General features: G+C 45.0%; 1 protein-coding gene across 1 annotated transcript; it reads right to left on the minus strand.

The window, feature by feature from the left end:
• Positions 1–6921: 6921 nt before the first annotated feature.
• Positions 6922–22200, minus strand: LOC108704637. The gene is made up of 13 exons (XM_041566807.1): positions 21988–22200; positions 19531–20101; positions 19391–19444; positions 17901–17979; positions 17625–17824; positions 17238–17480; positions 16408–16506; positions 11036–11229; positions 9707–9881; positions 8330–8486; positions 8006–8159; positions 7751–7862; positions 6922–7640 (listed from the first exon to the last, which is right to left on the minus strand). The coding sequence occupies exons 1-13, from the start codon at positions 22060–22062 to the stop codon at positions 7450–7452; spliced, it is 2304 nt and encodes a 767-aa protein (XP_041422741.1). The 5' UTR covers positions 22063–22200; the 3' UTR covers positions 6922–7449.
• Positions 22201–23290: the final 1090 nt, after the last annotated feature.

Here is a 23290-nt window from a genome sequence, read left to right on the forward strand (position 1 = left end):
ATTAGAAAGTAGTAGGCCTCCCAATCCATCTAGGGCCACACAAGAGCCAGCTGCAAGGGGCGGCACACAAGCAGAATACGACATTTCTTAGCACCCTACAGGGGGTGATATAACTGGAGTCACAGAAAAGGGCAAAGTTAAATCACTCATCCCTTATTAAAGGGTTAATCCCCACACCCCGTGCATATACATTCTTATAATTTAGCTCTGACAAATCACAATGTAATGTCATTAATGCATCCTCCATAGTTCCACCTCACATTATCTCTCCCTTTCCTCCATAGTTCCACCTCTCATTATCTCTCTCCATCCTCCAAAGTTCCACCTCTCATTATCTCTCCCTTTCCTCCATAGTTCCACCTCTCATTATCTCTCTCCATCCTCCAAAGTTCCACCTCTCATTATCTCTCCCTTTCCTCCATAGTTCCACCTCTCATTATCTCTCTCCATCCTCCAAAGTTCCACCTCTCATTATCTCTCCCTTTCCTCCATAGTTCCACCTCTTATTATCTCTCTCCATCCTCCAAAGTTCCACCTCTCATTATCTCTCCCTTTCCTCCATAGCTCCACCTCTCATTATCTCTCTCCATCCTCCACCACTGATCTCTCTCCATCCTCCATAGCTAATTATCTCTCCCTTTCCTCTATAGTACCTCCTCTCATTATCTCCCTCCACAGTTCCACCGCGCATTATCTCTCCCTTTCCTCTGTAGTTCCACCGCTCATTATCTCTCTCTCCATTCTCCATAGTTCCACCGCTCATTATCTCTCTCTCTCCATTCTCCATAGTTCCACCAGTCATTATCTCTCTCTCTCCATTCTCCATAGTTCCACCAGTCATTATCTCTCTCTCTCCATTCTCCATAGTTCCACCGCACATTATCTCTCTCTTTCCTCCATAGTGCCACTGCTCATTATCTCTCTCCATTCTCCATAGTTCCACCGCTCATTATCTCTCTCTCTCCATTCTCCATAGTTCCACCACTCATTATCTCTCTCTCCATTCTCCATAGTTCCACCGCACATTATCTCTCTCTTTCCTCCATAGCGCCACTGCTCATTCTCTCCTTTTACTCCATAGCGCCACCACTCATTCTCTCTCCATCCTGCATAGTTCCACCGCTCATTATCTCTCTCCATCCTCCATAATTCCACCGATCATTATCTCTCCCTTTCCTCCAAAGTTCCACCACTCATTATCTCTCTCCATCCTGCATAGTTCCACCTCTCATTATCTCTCTCCATCCTGCATAGTTCCACCACTCATTATCTCTCTCCATCCTCCATAGTTCCAGCGATCATTATCTCTCCCTTTCCTCCATATTTCCACTGCTCATTATCTCTCTCCATCGTTCCACCGCTCATTATCTCTCCCTTTCCTCCATATTTCCACTGCTCATTATCTCTCTCCATCCTCCAGTTCCACCACTTATCTCTTCCTTTCCTCCATAGTTTAACTGCTCATTCTCTACTCTTTTTCCATAATTTAACTGCTCATTATGTCTCACCATCCTCCATAGTTCCACCTCTCATTATCTCTCTCCATCCTCCATAGTGCCACTGCTCATTATCTCTCCCTTTCCTCCATAGTTCCACCACTCATTATCTCTCTATCCTCCATAGCTCCACCACTCATTGTGTCTCTCAATCCTCCATAGTTCCACCACTCATTATCTCTCTCCATCCTCAAAAGTTCCACTGCTCATTATCACCCCCTTTCCTCCATAGTTCCAATGCTCATTCTCTCCCTTTCCTCCTCATTATCTCTTTCCATAGTTACACGGCGCATTATCTCTCCCTTTCCTCTGTAGTTCCACTGCTCATTACCTCTCTCCATCCTCCATAGTTCCACCGCACATTATCACTCCCTTTCCCCCATAGCGCTACAGCTCATTATCTATCCCTTTCCTCAATAGTTCCACCGCTCATCTCTCCCTTTCCTCCATAGTTCCTCCTCTCATTATCTCCTTCCATAGTTCCACTGCTCATTATCTCTACCGTTCCACCTCATTATGTCTCACCATCCTCCATAATTCCGCCTCTCATTATCTCTCTCCATCCTCCATAGTTCCACCACTCATTATCTCTCCCTTTCCTCCATAGTTCCGCCTCTCATTATCTCTCTCCATCCTCCATAGTTCCACCACTCATTATCTCTCCCTTTCCTCCATAGTTCCACCGCTCATTATCTCTCTCCATCCTCCATCGTTCCACCAATCATTATCTCTCCCTTTTCTCCATATTTCCACTGCTCATTATCTCTCTCCATCGTTCCACGGCTCATTATCTCTCCCTTTTCTCCATATTTCCACTGCTCATTATCTCTCTCCATCGTTCCACGGCTCATTATCTCTCCCTTTCCTCCATCGTTCCACCGATCATTATCTCTCCCTTTCCTCCATATTTCCACTGCTCATTATCTCTCTCCATCGTTCCACGGCTCATTATCTCTCCCTTTCCTCCATCGTTCCACCGATCATTATCTCTCCCTTTCCTCCAAAGTTCCACCACTCATTATCTCTCTCCATCCTGCATAGTTCCACCTCTCATTATCTCTCTCCATCCTGCATAGTTCCACCACTCATTATCTCTCTCCATCCTCCATAGTTCCAGCGATCATTATCTCTCCCTTTCCTCCATCGTTCCACTGATCATTATCTCTCCCTTTCCTCCATATTTCCACTGCTCATTATCTCTCTCCATCGTTCCACCGCTCATTATCTCTCCCTTTCCTCCATCGTTCCAGCGATCATTATCTCTCCCTTTCCTCCATATTTCCACTGCTCATTATCTCTCTCCATCGTTCCACCGCTCATTATCTCTCCCTTTCCTCCATCGTTCCACCGATTATTATCTCTCCCTTTTCTCCATATTTCCACTGCTCATTATCTCTCTCCATCCTCCAGTTCCACCACTTATCTCTTCCTTTCCTCCATAGTTTAACTGCTCATTCTCTACTCTTTTTCCATAATTTAACTGCTCATTATGTCTCACCATCCTCCATAGTTCCACCTCTCATTATCTCTCTCCATCCTCCATAGTGCCACTGCTCATTATCTCTCCCTTTCCTCCATAGTTCCACCACTCATTATCTCTCTATCCTCCATAGCTCCACCACTCATTGTGTCTCTCAATCCTCCATAGTTCCACCACTCATTATCTCTCTCCATCCTCAAAAGTTCCACTGCTCATTATCACCCCCTTTCCTCCATAGTTCCAATGCTCATTCTCTCCCTTTCCTCCTCATTATCTCTTTCCATAGTTACACGGCGCATTATCTCTCCCTTTCCTCTGTAGTTCCACTGCTCATTACCTCTCTCCATCCTCCATAGTTCCACCGCACATTATCACTCCCTTTCCCCCATAGTGCTACAGCTCATTATCTATCCCTTTCCTCCATAGTTCCACCGCTCATCTCTCCCTTTCCTCCATAGTTCCTCCTCTCATTATCTCCTTCCATAGTTCCACTGCTCATTATCTCTACCGTTCCACCTTATTATGTCTCACCATCCTCCATAATTCCGCCTCTCATTATCTCTCTCCATCCTCCATAGTTCCACCACTCATTATCTCTCCCTTTCCTCCATAGTTCCGCCTCTCATTATCTCTCTCCATCCTCCATAGTTCCACCACTCATTATCTCTCCCTTTCCTCCATAGTTCCACCGCTCATTATCTCTCTCCATCCTCCATCGTTCCACCAATCATTATCTCTCCCTTTTCTCCATATTTCCACTGCTCATTATCTCTCTCCATTGTTCCACGGCTCATTATCTCTCCCTTTCCTCCATCGTTCCACCGATCATTATCTCTCCCTTTCCTGCATATTTCCACTGCTCATTATCTCTCTCCATCGTTCCACGGCTCATTATCTCTCCCTTTCCTCCATCGTTCCACCGATCATTATCTCTCCCTTTCCTCCAAAGTTCCACCACTCATTATCTCTCTCCATCCTGCATAGTTCCACCTCTCATTATCTCTCTCCATCCTGCATAGTTCCACCACTCATTATCTCTCTCCATCCTCCATAGTTCCAGCGATCATTATCTCTCCCTTTCCTCCATCGTTCCACTGATCATTATCTCTCCCTTTCCTCCATATTTCCACTGCTCATTATCTCTCTCCATCGTTCCACCGCTCATTATCTCTCCCTTTCCTCCCATCGTTCCACTGATCATTATCTCTCCCTTTCCTCCATATTTCCACTGCTCATTATCTCTCTCCATCGTTCCACCGCTCATTATCTCTCCCTTTCCTCCATCGTTCCACCGATTATTATCTCTCCCTTTTCTCCATATTTCCACTGCTCATTATCTCTCTCCATCCTCCAGTTCCACCACTTATCTCTTCCTTTCCTCCATAGTTTAACTGCTCATTCTCTACTCTTTTTCCATAATTTAACTGCTCATTATGTCTCACCATCCTCCATAGTTCCACCTCTCATTATCTCTCTCCATCCTCCATAGTGCCACTGCTCATTATCTCTCCCTTTCCTCCATAGTTCCACCACTCATTATCTCTCTATCCTCCATAGCTCCACCACTCATTGTGTCTCTCAATCCTCCATAGTTCCACCACTCATTATCTCTCTCCATCCTCAAAAGTTCCACTGCTCATTATCACCCCCTTTCCTCCATAGTTCCAATGCTCATTCTCTCCCTTTCCTCCTCATTATCTCTTTCCATAGTTACACGGCGCATTATCTCTCCCTTTCCTCTGTAGTTCCACTGCTCATTACCTCTCTCCATCCTCCATAGTTCCACCGCACATTATCACTCCCTTTCCCCCATAGTGCTACAGCTCATTATCTATCCCTTTCCTCCATAGTTCCACCGCTCATCTCTCCCTTTCCTCCATAGTTCCTCCTCTCATTATCTCCTTCCATAGTTCCACTGCTCATTATCTCTACCGTTCCACCTCATTATGTCTCACCATCCTCCATAATTCCGCCTCTCATTATCTCTCTCCATCCTCCATAGTTCCACCACTCATTATCTCTCCCTTTCCTCCATAGTTCCGCCTCTCATTATCTCTCTCCATCCTCCATAGTTCCACCACTCATTATCTCTCCCTTTCCTCCATAGTTCCACCGCTCATTATCTCTCTCCATCCTCCATCGTTCCACCGATCATTATCTCTCCCTTTTCTCCATATTTCCACTGCTCATTATCTCTCTCCATCGTTCCACGGCTCATTATCTCTCCCTTTTCTCCATATTTCCACTGCTCATTATCTCTCTCCATCGTTCCACGGCTCATTATCTCTCCCTTTCCTCCATCGTTCCACCGATCATTATCTCTCCCTTTCCTCCATATTTCCACTGCTCATTATCTCTCTCCATCGTTCCACGGCTCATTATCTCTCCCTTTCCTCCATCGTTCCACCGATCATTATCTCTCCCTTTCCTCCAAAGTTCCACCACTCATTATCTCTCTCCATCCTGCATAGTTCCACCTCTCATTATCTCTCTCCATCCTGCAAAGTTCCACCACTCATTATCTCTCTCCATCCTCCATAGTTCCAGCGATCATTATCTCTCCCTTTCCTCCATCGTTCCACTGATCATTATCTCTCCCTTTCCTCCATATTTCCACTGCTCATTATCTCTCTCCATCGTTCCACCGATCATTATCTCTCCCTTTTCTTCATATTTCCACTGCTCATTATCTCTCTCCATCGTTCCACCGCTCATTATCTCTCCCTTTCCTCCATCGTTCCACCGATCATTATCTCTCCCTTTTCTTCATATTTCCACTGTTCATTATCTCTCTCCATCCTCCAGTTCCACCACTTATCTCTTCCTTTCCTCCATAGTTTAACTGCTCATTCTCTACTCTTTTTCCATAATTTAACTGCTCCATCCTAGTTCCTCTGCTTGTTACATCTTTGCAAATACTTCCACTGCTCATTATTGCTCATTTTCCTCCACAGTTTAACTGCTTATGATCTTTCGCTTTCCCTCATAGTTTCTCTGCTAGATATAGGTTCCTTGTGAATACTTCCACTGCTCATGATCGCTCCTCTTTCTCCACAATTTAACTGCTTGTGATCTCTCCCTTTCCTCCATAGTTACACTTCTCATATCTCTCCATCCTCTATAGTTCCACGGCTCATTATCGCTCTCCTTCCATTGCTGCACCGCTCTTAATCGCTCCTTTTCCTCCATAGTTCCACCGCTCATTATCTCTCCATCCTCCATAGTTCCACTGCTCATTATCTCTTCCTTTCCTCTATTGTTCCATCTCTCATTATCTCTCTCCATCCTCCATAGTTCTACCACTTATTATCTCTCCCTTTCCTCCATAGTTCAATTGCTCATTCTCTCCTCTTCCTCCATAATTTAACTGCTTATGATCTCTGTTTCCTTCTTAGTTCCTGTGCTTGTTACATCTTCCTTGCGAATACTTCCCCTGCTCATTATTGCTCCTCTTCCTCTACAGTTTAACTGCTTATGATCTCTGTCTCCTTCCTAGTTCCTCTGCTTATTACATCTTCCTTGCTAATACTTCCACTGCTCATTATTGCTCCTCTTCCTCCACAGTTTAACTGCCTATAATCTCTCCCTTTGTTCCTCTGCTCATAATTTTTAGCATCATTAACAATAATGATATCAAACCTAGATTGATGTAGTTCAAGTTGGTTTTGGGTAACATTGTTTTGATATCTCCAAACTTCATGCTGTTGACCCATCATGTATCTCCCCATGGCAGGCATAAAGCTTTTGTTGAGTGAAAACTAAATGTGGCAGTTATGCCCTGATGTGAGAGGCAGGCAAGACGGTCGGTAGAATAGGCAGTTGCTGAGGCATCAGATGAATTCGTTCCTGTACGACTCCACAATATGAAACCAAAGTTATACGCCCTGGATGTTGCTGGTACACTATAGCAAGGGCATGTCACACACACAAAGAAAACATTGCAAGTGCAGAGAAACTAACATTTATTTATATGGATACAATCAGACGTCAGCTGCAGAGCAATGGGCCTTGGCTCTGCTTCTGGATGATAGTAATTAGACTAGACTCGGCTCTTGGGAAATTAGTAAAGAAAAGCAAAGCCTGGAACACAACCGTTACCCCACAGCCAGTATATCTGAGGCACAATTACTCTCAGGCTTATACACACTTGTGGGGAAATGTAATAAAAGGTGCAGAGTTTGCTACTGGTTTAATCACCTATAGCAACCAATCAGCAGGAAGCATTTACTGGTCGCCAGTTGAAAATCAAACATCATATTGGTTGATATGGGCAATGTGGCGCCATTTATTACATATGGGGTTATGTCTGTAAATTGGTGTTGCTCTTGGATAATATTAGAAAAAGAAAAGAGGAGGCCTAGAGAAAATCTTTGATTGTCAGTGAAGGGCTTTCTTTGGTCTCTCTCATAAAAGTATAACCTATTTTCTAAAGCAGTTGAACCTCCCCTCCCTTTCCCAAAGCTTCTTATTCCATCAATGTAGTGTGGGCGGCTCTTCATCATCATCATCAGAAATGTCCTCAGTGGGGATGACACGCAGGCTATTGGCCCTCACACTGGTTAAGGAGACACACGCTGACATTAGGTCTGACACTGCCTGAGAGGTGATTCCGGAGCCATCCAGGCTCAGCTGCGTTATTGAGACTTGCTTCAAAAACCGTAGACCTGGAAAGGGCAGAGTGCTGAGAAGGAGGAGATGTCGTGCTAAATGCAGAGAGAGACGCAAGTGTCTCATTCTGTTCCCCAGCTGTACAAGTCCCACACACACTACTCACCCTTATTAGTGATGCGAGTCCGGCTTAGATTGACTTTCACTAGGTGCCTGCAGTGCCGAATGCCATGTTTCACAACATTATCCCCCACGTTTGTATCAGAGAGACCAAGAACCTTCATAGAGAGACAATGATTCACATCCATGCTAAGTCACACTAGGAGACCCCAAGTCTATGATTAATAAACTATGTCTGGCCCACACAGACTTATGAGACTGGCCCTTCTGTGATGTCAACATCTCTAGACACGTAGCTCACCTGAAGGTGTGGAAGATGGGGTATGCACCGAGACACCCCTCTGCTGGTCACCTTGGTTCTGTCCAGGCAAAGATTCTCCAGGTGCCTCAGGTCCCGCAGATAAAGGAGTCCAGAATCAGACACAGACGTGTTACAAAGAGACAGAATCCTCAGCCTAAGGGAACACAAAATGGCTACTGGCTTTGTACATAAATGACAGGGCACATAGTGGTCATACATATGACATGAGGCCACACACACTGGGACAAGTAAAAGGCTCACTGTAAACAACAGGGCTGGCGTTGGGCCAGTGATCTCTCTATGATAAGTGACTGCTGCACTCACATTTTCAGTGCCGAGACGTGCTGCACTCCCTGATCAGTAATTTGGGTGTGGTCTGTTAGATACAACTCCACAAGAGACTGTAATCCAGACAAATGGGAAAGTCCAATATCCGAGAGACATCTTCTTCCAGGTAGGACCACGCGTGTCAGAGAGAGACCTAAGAAAGATGACCAGGGGCCTTACTAAGAGACTGCATGGGTATGAGAGACACAGGCCTTGAGCAGGGACAGACTATGAGAGACAAGAGTACTTGCTGAGAAAAAGACTGGGTATGAGAGACACAGGCCTTGCTGAGAGTAGAATAGTTATGGGAAAGACTGGCTTTACTAAGAGACAGCGTGGGTATGAGAGACACAGGCCTTGCTGAGAGTAGAATAGTTATGGGAAAGACTGGCTTTACTAAGAGACAGCGTGGGTATGAGAGACATAAATCGTATGAGATACGTAGAAAACTGACACAGACCTTCCTGTGAGAACAACTGGACAATAAGAGACACAGGCCTTGCTGAAGAGTTTTAAGAAATGTGTAGGATAACTGAGGTTAGTATAGTGGGGTGTAGTATAGTGGGGTGCAGGATATCTGAGGTTAGTATAGTGGGGTGTAGTATAGTGGGGTGCAGGATATCTGAGGTTAGTATAGTGGGGTGTAGTATAGTGGGGTGCAGGATATCTGAGGTTAGTATAGTGGGGTGTAGGATATCTGAGGTTAGTATAGTGGGGTATAGTATAGTGGGGTGTAGGATATCTGAGGTTAGTATAGTGGGGTGTAGGATATCTGAGGTTAGTATAGTGGGGTGTAGGATATCTGAGGTTAGTATAGCGGGTTGTAGGACAGCTGGGTGTAGTATAGTGGGGTGCAGGATAACCGAGGTTAGTATAGAGGGGTGCAGGATATCTGAGGTTAGTATAGTGGGGTGTAGGATATCTGAGGTTAGTATAGTGGGGTGCAGGATATCTGAGGTTAGTATAGTGGGGTGTAGTATAGTGGGGTGCAGTATATCTGAGGTTAGTATAGTGGGGTATAGTATAGTGGGGTGTAGGATATCTGAAGTTAGTATAGTGGGGTGTAGGATATCTGAGGTTAGTATAGCGGGTTGTAGGACAGCTGGGTGTAGTATAGTGGGGTGCAGGATAACTGAGGTTAGTATAGTGGGGTATAGTGGGGTGCAGGATATCTGAGGTTAGTATAGTGGGGTATAGTATAGTGGGGTGCAGGATATCTGAGGTTAGTATAGTGGGGTATAGTATAGTGGGGTGCAGGATATCCGAGGTTAGTATAGAGGGGTGTAGGATGGCTGAGCAGTAGGATAGCTGGGCAGAAGATGCAAAATGCTAAAGTGCCTGTAAGAATTTGAAATGGTCAGAAGAAACACTCACCAGATAATCCTTCCAGCACTCTATCTGAGTTGAGAGATGACACTCCAGACACTGTAAGTGTTGAGAGTGCAGGAAGGGAAGTGACAGTCATTAGAGACTGCTGTGAAACGTGAGTGTTATCTAGATGAAGGGTGTGCAGACGCTTGAGACGGGATAGTGATGAGATGTCAGAGATCTGAGAAAGAGAGAAGTGGGCAGTGTGTGATATAAAGACGACCTTAAGAACCAGTCGTGAGATATAACTGGTCCCAGCGAGACTGTCACACCACTAATTAGTGCACACTCCTCCACTGTGACATCATATAAATTCATCTCTTGTGCCAATCATTTCATTTATATACATTGCTATAAACTCATCTTATTTACCTGCAATCTGTGCAATAAACACTAAAATTCCTTCCAATGAGGAGAACTATGTGCAGCCGGCAAACACATGTAAGAGGAAAATGAAATTCAGATCTTCCAGACTTCATATAAGTGCAAATGTCAATGGCACTTAGACAGGGATCAATAACAATTGAAAGATCAGTCTGCCCAAAAAGGCTGAGGAACTGACTTACAAGCAGCTTAATCTGTCTATAGGTTTCTATAGTAAGTGGTAATGTGCATCCAGGGCTGTGTGTGACTGTTAAGGACTGGGCTACTAAATGGCGCAGGTTGTAGAGAGTTTGAGCTGCCAGTACACCGTGAATACACCGTGAATACACCGTGAATACACCATGAATACACCGTGAATACACCGTGAATACACCGTGAATACACCGTGAATACACCATGAATACACCGTGAATACACCGTGAATACACTGTGATTTGTTGGTGCCACTGAGCAACCCTGGGATACAAGCTGCTAATTCTGCGTTTGGGGCTGTATGTTGGGCAGACACTGGAGATAATCCTGTTGCTACCACTCAATAAAGCCTATTACATGACTGAGCCCTGGTGTATTCACTGCTCAATGGTCTGTGCTTTGGCCTGGATATCAGGGTTATCAGGGGCTAGTTATAATACAGTGGTCCCCAGCCAGTGGCTCATGAGTAACATGTTGCTCCCCGTGGCCAAAAGCAGGGGCTGATATTGAATTCCAGGCTTGGAGGCAAGCTCTGCTGCATAATAACCAGTTGTAGTGTGAGAGTCTCCTGTAGTCTGGCCATAAGATAGCCCTATATGGACTGTCAATCACAGCAATTATTTTTCACCACGTGTGTTGCTCCAAACTCTTTATACATCTAGATGTTGCTCATGGGTATAAAAGGCTGGGGAACGCCATTCTAATATAATGTGCAAGAGAGAAAAGGAAATCATGGAGCTTCCCACATCAAGTCCATACCTGAGTATGCTTCACACTTAGCACTCGCACATCCATCATACTCTGGCTCAGCACATTCAGCGAGCTCTCACTTACAGACGTCTCATTCACACTCAGGTGAGTGAGAGAGCACTGAGCTTGGAGCAGAAAGCTGCACAATCCTTTATCGCTCACTTTTGTCTGATCCAGGATGAGCTGTGAGAGATGATTCAGCCCTGAGAGACACAAAGGGAAAGTCATTGGGACACTGTGCTGGTAAAACTGCTAAGTCTGCTTCAGAAACACTACTATAGTTTATATTAACAAACTGTGTAGCCATGGGGGCAGCCATTCAAGCACAGGATACACAGTAGATAACAGATAAGTACTACTATAGTTTATATTAACAAACTGTGTAGCCATGGGGGCAGCCATTCAAGCACAGGATACACAATAGATAACAGATAAGTACTACTATAGTTTATATAAACAAGCTGTTGTGTAGCCATGGGGCAGCCATTCAAGCACAGGATACACAGTAGATAACAGATAAGTACTACTATAGTTTATATAAACAAGCTGTTGTGTAGCCATGGGGCAGCCATTCAAGCACAGGATACACAGTAGATAACAGCTAAGTACTACTATAGTTTATATAAACAAGCTGCTGTGTAGCCATGGGGGCAGCCATTCAAGCACAGGATACACAGTAGATAACAGATAAGTACTACTATAGTTTATATAAACAAGCTGCTGTGTAGCCATGGGGGCAGCCATTCAAGCACAGGATACACAATAGATAACAGATAAGTACTACTATAGTTTATATAAACAAGCTGTTGTGTAGCCATGGGGCAGCCATTCAAGCACAGGATACCCAGTAGATAACAGATAAGTACTACTATAGTTTATATTAACAAACTGTGTAGCCATGGGGGCAGCCATTCAAGCACAGGATACACAGTAGATAACAGATAAGTACTACTATAGTTTATATAAACAAGTTGCTGTGTAGCCATGGGGGCAGCCATTCAAGCACAGGATACACAGTAGATAACAGATAAGTACTACTATAGTTTATATAAACAAGCTGTTGTGTAGCCATGGGGGCAGCCATTCAAGCACAGGATACACAGCAGATAACAGATAAGTACTATTATAGTTTATATAAACAAGTTGCTGTGTAGCCATGGGGGCAGCCATTCAAGCACAGGATACACAGTAGATAACAGATAAGTACTACTATAGTTTATATAAACAAGCTGTTGTGTAGCCATGGGGGCAGCCATTCAAGAACAGGATAAACAGTAGAGAACAGATAAGTACTACTATAGTTTATATAAACAAGCTGCTGTGTAGCCATGGGGGCAGCCATTCAAGCACAGGATACACAGTAGATAACAGATAAGTACTACTATAGTTTATATAAACACGCTGCTGTGTAGCCATGGGGGCAGCCATTCAAGCACAGGATACACAGTAGATAACAGATAAGTACTACTATAGTTTATATAAACAAGCTGCTGTGTAGCCATGGGGGCAGCCATTCAAGCACAGGATACACAGTAGATAACAGATAAGTACTACTATAGGTCAAGCCTGGGGTGAGGATAAAAAAGGAATTTTGTACTCACCGAAAAAATGTCTGTCAGTGCAGACTTTAGGGTTTTGTCTTCATCACCTCTGGAGGCAGGACAGAAGAATTGATGCCTCTTGGCCCCTCCCACTGGTTATATGTGTCGACTCCACCTCTAATCATCAATTTGTTTGGAAAGCTCAGTCGGTGGAGATAATACAGGTAGAAAGAAGGTCAAGAGACAATAAGTAGAAAAGATAGCCAGAAAGAGGTCCCGTGGCCCACACTAAAATCAGCCTGGGTGGGACTTACTGCACTGACAGTTCGGGCCTACTAGAAAAGGATTTTTCGTTGAGTACAAAATTCCTTTTTCTCTAGTCGGCCCCACTGTCAGTGCAAACGTTAGGGGACGTAACAAAGCTGTCCCTGAAACTGGATGGGTAACTTGTATAATGTATGGTCAGATATAACTGCTTATTGTACTACTGCAGCCTGAAGAACTTTTCCGCCAAAAACAGCCGATTGAGAAGTAAAAACATTTAACCTGTAAAATTTGACAAAAGTGTTGGGTGAAGCCCCGGTGGCTGCTGTGCAAATACATTTTGAAAAGCCCAAGAAGTGCTTTGCGCCCTGGTTGAGTGAGCCTTTACTGTAAATGGTCTGGGGATCTGTTTTCTATCATAAGCTGTATTGATAGTCTCTACTAGCCAGCGTGCAACAGTTCTCTTGGAAATCGGTTTTCCTTTATGAGTGTTTCAATAAGAAACCAGAAGGGTTTCTGAAGCTCCATATGAAGCTGATCGTTTTAAATATATCTTTATGGCTCGTACAACATCTAGTTTATGTAATCGTGTCTCATTTTGCGGTTTAGGGCAAAAGGATGGTAGGGTGATATCTTGGTTCAAATGAAAGTCCGATACCACTTTGGGTAGGAATGTCAGAATTGTACGAAGGACTACCTTGTCTTGATGTATGACTAGCCATGGCTCTTTACATGAGAATGCTGCAATCTCAGAGACTCGTCTAGCTGAACTTATAGCTATGAGAAAGGTGACTTTGAGAGAAAGCCACTTGAGGTCGCATGTCGTGAGGGGTTCGAACGGTGGTTGTTGCAGAGCATCTAGCACTAAGGGTTAATCCCAGGCCAGCAGTGGCTCCCTTAGTGGTGGTCTGATTCTGAAGAAGAAATGTTGGACTGTAGCATCTTTAGCCAAGAGATTATGCGTTAAGACAGATAGGGCTGAGAACCGAGTCTTTAGAGTGTGTAATCCTAAGCCTTTTTGAAAACCTTCAGTGAGAAACTCTATGAATAGTTGTGTAGTTATCTCCTTCCAACAGATCTTGTTTCAGTCCCACCAAGCGAGAAAGGCTTGCCATATCTTATGGTATAGCTTTGCCGTATATGCTTTGCACGCCCCCATCGGGATGTCAACTGCTGATCTGGAGAACCCTTGTTGGGTCCACCATGTGGTCTCAATAGCCAAGCCATTAAACGGAGTAGAGGCAGGTTTGGGTGTTTGAGAGGGCCCTGGGATAGCAAGTCTGGTCGACTGGGTAGTCTCCAAGGTCTTGTGACTGATAACTGAACTAGATCTGTGTACCAAACTCTGTTTGGCCAGTCTGGTGCAATCAGAATCACAGTGGCATCACTCAGCTTTATCTTTCTTAGTGCCCTGGGCAGTATGGCTAATGGTGGAAATGCATATACTAGTCTGAAGTTCCAGGGAGTGACTAGAGCGTCCATAAATGCTGCTCCTGGATCCTTGGTTCTGGAGCAATAGAGGGGAACTTTGTGGTTGTGTCTGGAAGCTAACATGTCTACCTCCGGTGTGCCCCATTTGTATGTCAGTTGGGCAAACACTCTGTCGTTTAATGACCATTCCCCTTGATCGACTGTGGTTCTGATGAGGTAATCGGCCTCCCAATTTTGGACACCTGGAATCAACACAGCAGAGATTCTGGGTACTGATCTTCTGGCCCAAGTGAGGATCTGTGATACCTCCTGCATGGCCATCCTGCTGCGTGTCCCACCCTGTTTGTTAATATATGCCACTGCGGTGGCAATGTCGGATTGGATTCGTATCGGTTGAGCTTGAAGTATTGGTGACCAACCTTGAAGGGCTAGGACAATCGCCCGCAGCTCCAAGACATTGATAGGTAAGGAGGCTTCCTCTGGGGTCCACAGCCCCTGCGGCTGGCGTCTGTGGTTACTATCTGCCAGGAGGGAGTTGCCCAGCTCCGCCCCTGCTGTAGATTGGTTGGTATTGTCCACAATTGCAGACTCTGTGTGGGTCTATAATTATTTATTTATTGCAGCAGGTCCTTGTGGTTTTTGTTCCAATATTTTAGAAAGTTGTGTTGAAGAGGCCTGATGTGGAATCTGGCAAATGATATTGCTTCTAGGGCAGACACCATGAACCCTAGAAGGCGGAGGCAGTCCTCTGGTGAAACTGTCACCTTGGACAGGAATGATTGAGTGGTAGTGATCGATGTCTTGACTTTGTCTGGTGCAAGAAATACTCTCTGATTTATCGAATCGAATTTGAGCCCTAAGAACAGAATGGTCTGACTTGGCTTGAGGTTGCTCTTGCGGTAGTTGACTAGCCAACCATGCTGGTTTAACACGTGCAGGTACGTGTATGTGTCCTTTTCTGCTTGTATGGCTGCCGATGGTATGATCAAAAGATCGTAGGTATGGAATTATATGTATTCCGATCAATCTGAGATAGGCCACTATTGGTGAGAGCACTTTGGGCTTTGTACTGCTCCACGTGTTTTCACCAAAGGGCAATGCCGTAAATTGATAGTGTGCATCTGCGATGGCAAACCGTAGAAAGCGTTGAGACTCTGGGTAAATGGGGATGTGCAAGTAAACATCCTGGAGTTTTATTGAAGTCATGAAGACTCCTGGTTCCATGGCTGCGATTACTGTTCGGACAGATTCCATCTTGAATTTTTGATTTGCGACCAAGGATTTTAATGGTTTTAGATTGAGTACTGATCTGAAGCTGCCGTCTTTCTTGCGCACAAGAAAGAGGTTGGATTAAAACCCCTTGAATTTTTGGGTCTTTGTTACTGTGTCTATCACACCAGTATGTAGCAGTGTGAGAACTGCGTGTTGAAGTAGCTGTTCCTTGTGAGGCGCAGTGGAGGATGGAAGGAATCTCCATTGCAGTAGATGTGGACTGAAGGGGATTCTGTATCCCTGTTGAATTATACTTAGTACCCAAGTGTCTGACACATGTGTTTGCCACTCTCCCAGGTATCTTTGTAGTCTGCCCCCTACGTGTTGTGGCCCCTGTCGTCGACTGAAGTCAGGTGGAGCAGGGTTTAGGGTTGTTTGTGTGACCCTGCTGATGCCAGGGAGGTCTATTGCGTTTGTTGCCCTGATGATGAGGTTCTGAAGTTGGATCGAAAGGGTCTACTTTGAGATGACCAATTTCTCAGAGTTTGGCCTCTGGTAGGTGTTTCAATTTTTTGTCCTTTACCAGTGGGTAGGAAGGTGATCTTACCCCGTGACCTCTGCAATAATTTGCTTGAGGTCCGGACCGAACAAGGAGTCGCCCGTAAATTTTAGGGATAGTAATCTCAATTTGGAAGCCGTGTCACCTGTCGTAGCCATAGAGCACGACGAGCAATGACTATGTTTGCTGTTGTTTTGGCCGCTAAAATTTGATGATTAAAGGTGGAGTCAACACATATAACCAGTGGGAGGGGCCAAGAGGCATCAATTCTTCTGTCCTGCCTCCAGAGGTGATGAAGACAAAACCCTAACGTCTGCACTGACAGTAGGGCCGACTAGAGAAAGGAAAAGTAGGAAGAACTGTGAGATGCTCACCCAGGAGATGTGGCAGACAGGTATCTGTGAGCTTTAGGCAGGCACCAAGGTTCAGATACTGCAGCTTGTGTAAATATTTCACCACGCTCAGGCCCTGGTCTGGGAAACAGAGGATACAAGCAATGAGAAATAATACATATGTGCACAGACATATCCAACGAGTCTACATATACAAGACAAGTATGTAAACACAAGCTGTAACATGAGAGCTTGAAGAAGGGACAGAGTCCAGAAAGCTTCCTTTATAGTAGCCATTCATGTTTATTCTACTCTTCTTCTCTCATCTACTGGCTAAAATGGAAAGATGCATTTACCAACCTGTGAGTAGGGAGAGAAAATAAAGGGGGTATATATAGTGAATAAAGTCGCCCCTCTTGTAAAATATAAGGATATTATAAGTTACCGAGGAGTTTCATGACCATATAAAAGTACAAGGCCGAAGGCCGAGTGTTTTTATACAGGTCATGGAACTCCGAGGTAACTTCTAATATCCTCATATTTTACAACTGGGGGTACTTTATTCATGATAATACACAAATTTTAGTGAGTCCTGTGACAGAAATTACATCACTACTCACCGTTTATAAGGATATCATTTACAAGATATTCATGGCTTTTGTGTATTATACATGTATATGTAAGGTACAGAAAGAGGAGTGTGTATATACCAACCTGTGAGTAGGGAGAGAATATAAAGGGGGTATATACATGTATATGTAAGGTACAGAAAGAGGAGTGTGTATATACCAACCTGTGAGTAGGGAGAGAATATAAAGGGGGTATATACATGTATATGTAAGGTACAGAAAGAGGAGTATGTATATACCAACCTGTGAGTAGACTACAGGAGCTCATGTTCAGCGTTTTTAGGCTGGGGAAATTGCGCAGGTGTCGGATCAGTTCATTGGTGCAGTACTGGTAACATCTGAGGGATATCCGGTGAATTGGGCAGCCTCCAAACAGCTCTAGTGTCCTTGGGCGTAAGACACGCTCTTCGATCATGTGATCAATAATAAGTTCCACTATTTCCGGTGTGACGCGGGAGAAAGATCGAGAATACTGCATGGAGGGGGCTGTGGTACAAAGAGAACAAATATGATTATTTGAGAATATGAAATTGAAGCAGAGACAGTAGCAGTGAGATTAGAAGGCAAGCAGCGGCTGAAACAATGGAGTGTTATAGCGTGAGGCAGAAGAAATGAGAAAAGAATCGTTACCGCTTATGAGATTAAGGACTGCTTGTAATGATAAGTGGCGCAAGCTGGGAACAGCCTGAACTCTCAGAGTCTCCGTTATGGCTGTTGGTCTTTCTGAATTCCCCTGCCGGAGCTCTGCTGCGGCTCTTGCCATGACTTGCGGGGAGTCTTCTGGAGAAGGAGGATTTCCTAGGGGCGCTCTACTTCCCTGATTGCTATCTCTGCAAACAAGTGATGTCATTAATCCTAATATCTCAGTGAGAGTAGTTGGGAAGATGTCTGGTGTGAGTAGCTCACCTGAGTTTTATCCCATGTTCTGGCCACTGGTGTGAGTTGATTAGCGGCTGCCTGTGCTCATGAACAGCAACATTCACCCCTAAAAGGGAACAACAGAAACAGCACTGGCAAATGGAATGGTAAATACATCTCAATGAATGGGGCAGACTCTCAGCACCCTATGTTTCCTGTATGTGGTGCCTAGAGCTTTGAGTCTTAATATTCCTTCCCATAAGGAACAATTCCAGGGCTGCAAGTAGGTAAGGAAGGCTACATGCAAAGGGACCAATCAGAGATGGCTGTTTGTCCTGTCCACATTCTAAGGGTGGATTTTCCCAATCAGAGTCGGATGCCTGGCCTGTTTGTGTTCTGAGAGGTGGATTTTCCCAATCAAGAGTCAGATGCCTGGCCTGTTTGTGTTCTGAGAGGTGGATTTTCCCAATCAGAGTCAGATGCCTGGCCTGTTTGTGTTCTGAGAGGTGGATTTTCCCAATCAGAGTCAGATGCCTGGCCTGTTTGTGTTCTGAGAGGTGGATTTTCCCAATCAGAGTCAGATGCCTGGCCTGTTTGTGTTCTGAGAGGTGGATTTTCCCAATCAGAGTCAGATGCCTGGCCTGTTTGTGTTCTGAGAGGTGGATTTTCCCAATCAGAGTCAGATGCCTGGCCTGTTTGTGTTCTGAGAGGTGGATTTTCCCAATCAGAGTCAGATGCCTGGCCTGTTTGTGAGAAGTGGCTGTACCAAGTCAGGGATGAGTATGTGGCTGATAAATGTAGGCCAGATGGGGTGGGGGTACAATAGTGTGGGGGTGCTGCTGCAGTGCATGATTTATGAAGGATTATTGGAGGAAAATGTAACAGAGACAAGGCTAACAAAACCACTGAACAGTTGGAATACAATCATGCATAGTTTGCATCCCCCGCTGATACTGAATAGTTTGATCTCATACCTTGGGTACATCCTTTAGGTGGCCATACACTAGAAGATCCACTCGTTTGGCAAGGTCGCTAAACGAGTGGATCTTAACTCGATCTGCCCGCTAACAGCTGGGCGATATCAGATGAATCTGAACGTTCGGCCCTGGGGCTGAACGATCAGATTACAATACTACGAATAGGCTCCGACGGGTCGCAGGACCACATCAACTAGCCGATGCAGTCCTGGATCTTAACCGATCGATATCTGGCTGATTTTTGGCCTGATATCGATCGGAAGGACCCGTTGGGAGCCCCTACACAAGGGCAGATAAGCTGCCGAATTGGTCTAAAAGACCCAGCTTTAATCTGCCCGTGTAAGGCCACCTTTACTCTTCCAATAGCTACCTGCAGCACTATATTATTAACTTCCTAGCAGGCCTGTACAACACGTGTATTATTGTGCTTGCTCATATATACCTTTGTATCCCCAGCCTTGTAATTGTCCTGTGTATACACCTCACATCAGGCAGTGTGACATGTATGAAATTGCAAGTGGGGCAAATAACTTTATATCCCTGTATAGCCGGACACTTTACCTTCAATCTCATCATTTCCAACTGCTTCATGTTCCTGTAATGGACGTCCAGCTCCTGTGAGCAAATACAAGGTGTAAGCACCCTCACAGGCCACCTTCCCCTTCTCTAATTCCATGAACTAATAGTATTGTATTGCTTACCCCAGTGGTGCACAGGCCTGGAGTGTGGCCCCTCTCTCATGTGCACATTGAGGGACACAGAATGAGCTGGAGCACTCAGCGCTGCCCTAAGCACATCCCCTTCAGCAATCACATGGTGGGGATCAAGGGCCACATGTCCTTCAATCACATGGTGGGGATCAGGGGCCACATGTCCTTCAGCAATCACATGGTGGGGATCAGGGGCCACATATCCTTCAGCAATCACATGGTGGGGATCAGAGGCCACATGTCCTTCAGCAATCACATGGTGGGGATCAGAGGTTACACCTAGAGGGGCAGATACACAGGACACTTGTGGCCTGGGATTTGCTTCATGCACAGCTGAAGGGATCTGCTTGGGACATACACAGAGAGTAGCATTAGGAGTCAGTCCAAGCTCATGAAGACTACAGAGGAGATCCACATCAGAGAAATGCCTGGCAGGATAGCTGCTTCTAAGTGTGCAGGGGCTGAGCGATGGTTCTATCAAGTGCACATGATCATACACACTCTGTAATGGAGAGTCTGCTGGGAATGCCACACGTATTGAGCGGCCACAAGGGAGGCGCACCTGAGGGACACAACACAAAATCACACAATATTACACAATATCACACAATATTACACAATATCACTACACAAACACTGGCCAATTATTTGTCAGATATGTGTGGAGCAGGGTGTTGAAAGGGTCCCAGACATGGGTCAATAAGCTGCCAACGTGATCTGGAGACTTGGCAACCGTTATCAGCCTTTTTATGGCCAGTTTTACTTTTCTCTACTACTGATCTTACATCCTGGCTTCCAAACTGAATTGAAATTCCAGTCATGAAAAGTGCACAATAAAACAAGCAAAGATTCAAACATGCACAGAAAATAAAAAAGAAATGTGTCCAACACTAATATCTACTTTCTACTAAAGGCTCATTTAAAAAGGAACTAAGTTTTATTCTCTACAGGAAAGAGAGTGGGGTGGGGGTAAAGGTTTGCATGCAATACATAGTACAGTAGAAGAGTTTGTGCAATACATGTTTCTTCCCAATCATGGTCACAAGAGCAACAGAGACTGGAAGAAGAGTAGCTTCACCATCAGCAAAAGAAGGGGTTCTTTACTGTAAGGGCAGTCAGGTTATGGGATTCCCTACCAAGAGAGGGGAATGAGTGATTCATTGGTGGGGAGGAAAGGAGATCTCACCATCAGCATAGGAAGGGGTTCTTTACTGTAAGGGCAGTCAGGTTATGGGATTCCCTACCAAGAGAGGGGAATGAGTGATTCATTGGTGGGGGGGAAAGGAGATCTCACCATCAGCATAGGAAGGGGTTCTTTACTGTAAGGACAGTCAGGTTATGGGATTCCCTACCAAGAGAGGGGAATGAGTGATTCATTGGTGGGGAGAAAAGGAGATCTCACCATCAGTATAGGAAGGGGTTCTTTACTGTAAGGACAGTCAGGTTATGGGATTCCCTACCAAGAGAGGGGAATGAGTGATTCATTGGTGGGGAGGAAAGGAGATCTCACCATCAGTATAGGAAGGGGTTCTTTACTGTAAGGACAGTCAGGTTATGGGATTCTCTACCAAGAGAGGGGAATGAGTGATTCATTGGTGGGGAGGAAAGGAGATCTCACCATCAGCATAGGAAGGGGTTCTTTACTGTAAGGACAGTCAGGTTATGGGGTTCCCTACCAAGAGAGGGGAATGAGTGATTCATTGGTGGGGAGGAAAGGAGATCTCACCATCAGCATAGGAAAGGGTTCTTTACTGTAAGGGCAGTCAGGTTATGGGATTCCCTACCAAGAGAGGGGGAATGAGTGATTCATTGGTGGGGAGGAAAGGAGATCTCACCATCAGCATAGGAAGGGGTTCTTTACTGTAAGGACAGTCAGGTTATGGGATTCCCTACCAAGAGAGGGGAATGAGTGATTCATTGGTGGGGAGGAAAGGAGATCTGACCATCAGCATAGGAAGGATTAAAGGGGTGGTTCACCATTAAGGTAACTCTTATTATACTATAGAACAGCCAATTGGTTTTCATTATTTATTTTTATAGTTTTATAGGTATTTGCCTTTTTCTTCTGACTCTTTGCAGCTTTCATTGGGCGTCGCTGACTCCCTTATAAAAAAAAACCCCAAATACTCTGTAAGGCTACAAATGTATTGTTATTGCTATTTTTTATTACTGATCCTTCTATTCAGGCCTCTCCTATTCATATTCCAGTCTCTTACTGAAATCAATGCATGGTTGCTAGAAGAGCTGCTGAATAAAAAGCTAAATACGGTACGTCAAAAACCTTCATTAATAAAAAATAAAAAACAATTTCAAATTGTCTCAGAATATCAATCTCTACATTATACTAAATGTTATCTCAAAGGGGAACAAGCCTATTAAGTGTGACCCCCAAGGAAAGAGAATAAAGAATATTCTGTGTCCAAGGCCTGTGCCACGGAGTGTACTTACCATCAAGGCACAGGAATTATTGGGCTTGTCCAAACTCGGCCTTTCAGACTTCAGACATTTGTGGGGGGTGACCATGTGCTCCTTCTCCTGCTTTGACTTACGATCCTCTGCAATGCGCTGCAGCACAACGTCACGTTCCTACAGACACAGTCACAGGTGGTACAGTCCCAAAACACCTTCTATTTCTCTTCCCCCACTGCTATTGTGTTCTCTATGCTTTCATGCTGGGTACTTTTATCCCTTCATGATTCGTGATCTTTCCTCGTGCTTACTGATGCCGCTACGCAACCCACCCTCTCAGCTGCTCCTTCTAACCTATGCCTTTCCTACTTCCTCCTCTTCTTTTCTGTTCCCCTCTGGGCCTATCACTCCTTCTCTCGCCACCTCATATTCCTCTCCTGCTTCTCTACATCTCACTACGCTTTCCCTTTTCGTTCTCTTGATCTCCTACTTTTCCATTCCCTAAACCTATCCCTCCCCCCGTCTTCTGTTAGCTTCGCTGTTATCACGTCCCCCCTCCTTCCGCACCTATGCTCTTCCCTCTCGTTTCTGCCCTGGCCATTCTAACTAATCTCTCTCTTTTCTCTATCTCTCCTCATTAGCCAGCCCTCTACTTAACGAAGGTTATTATCCTCGGGCCCTGCTCCTCCTAGTCCTACATGCACTGATACGATTTTTCAACTCTCTGATTCCACTTCCTGGCCTTGCCATATTACTCCTACTTCTTCCCTTCTTCAAGATTTATTCATACTGCCATGCGTTTCCACATCTGGATGTCGCCATGTTTTCTGTGTTCGATTTCGCCTATAGCGTTGTCCTCCTTGCGTGTTATCTGTCCTTTCGCTATAACACTTGTGTGCAAGTACTCGACTATGTTTAGGTTCGCCTCCAGAAAAACCTTTTACCTGTCACTGGGTGGTGCCATAAAATGTTAAGGTTATTTAGGTGGCTTATTGACAGATTCGCCATAAGCATTTCCATCTTAGGGTCTTCTCTGACGGCGCTGCGACTGGATTTTTTCGTTGACCTTCGCCTTTGCTGGTTTAAAGTTCTCCCTTCAAGTGGTTGGTGCCCATGGGCTAGGATTGGTTGTTTTCATCATATATTTCTCTCCAACTAAGAGTGAATGCCGAGACAATGACCAGTGTGGTGAGCGCCGCAAATGCTACTAGGACACAGTAGGTGTAACTGTCAGGAACAGAACAGGACATGGGTTATAGATGTACGTGAATTTGTGCGAGAGTTATGGATGCCCAAAGAAGCGAGAGATGCAAAGAAAAAAAGTAGGCGCGAAGATGAGGGG

Source organism: Xenopus laevis, chromosome 6L, assembly GCF_017654675.1.
Source record: "Xenopus laevis strain J_2021 chromosome 6L, Xenopus_laevis_v10.1, whole genome shotgun sequence".
Classification (NCBI taxonomy): domain Eukaryota; kingdom Metazoa; phylum Chordata; class Amphibia; order Anura; family Pipidae; genus Xenopus; species Xenopus laevis.

Excerpts from the sequence above, each read along its gene's own strand:
- LOC108704637 (XM_041566807.1), bottom strand. The coding sequence starts at position 22,062 with ATGGTCACCCCCCACAAATGTCTGAAGTCTGAAAGGCCGAGTTTGGAC. Across the intron at positions 16,507-17,237 it reads CTCCTGTAGTCTACTCACAG|ACCAGGGCCTGAGCGTGGTG; the intron begins GTTGGTATATAC and ends TCTGTTTCCCAG. Across the intron at positions 9,882-11,035 it reads TAAGTGTGAAGCATACTCAG|ATCTCTGACATCTCATCACT; the intron begins GTATGGACTTGA and ends TCTCTTTCTCAG.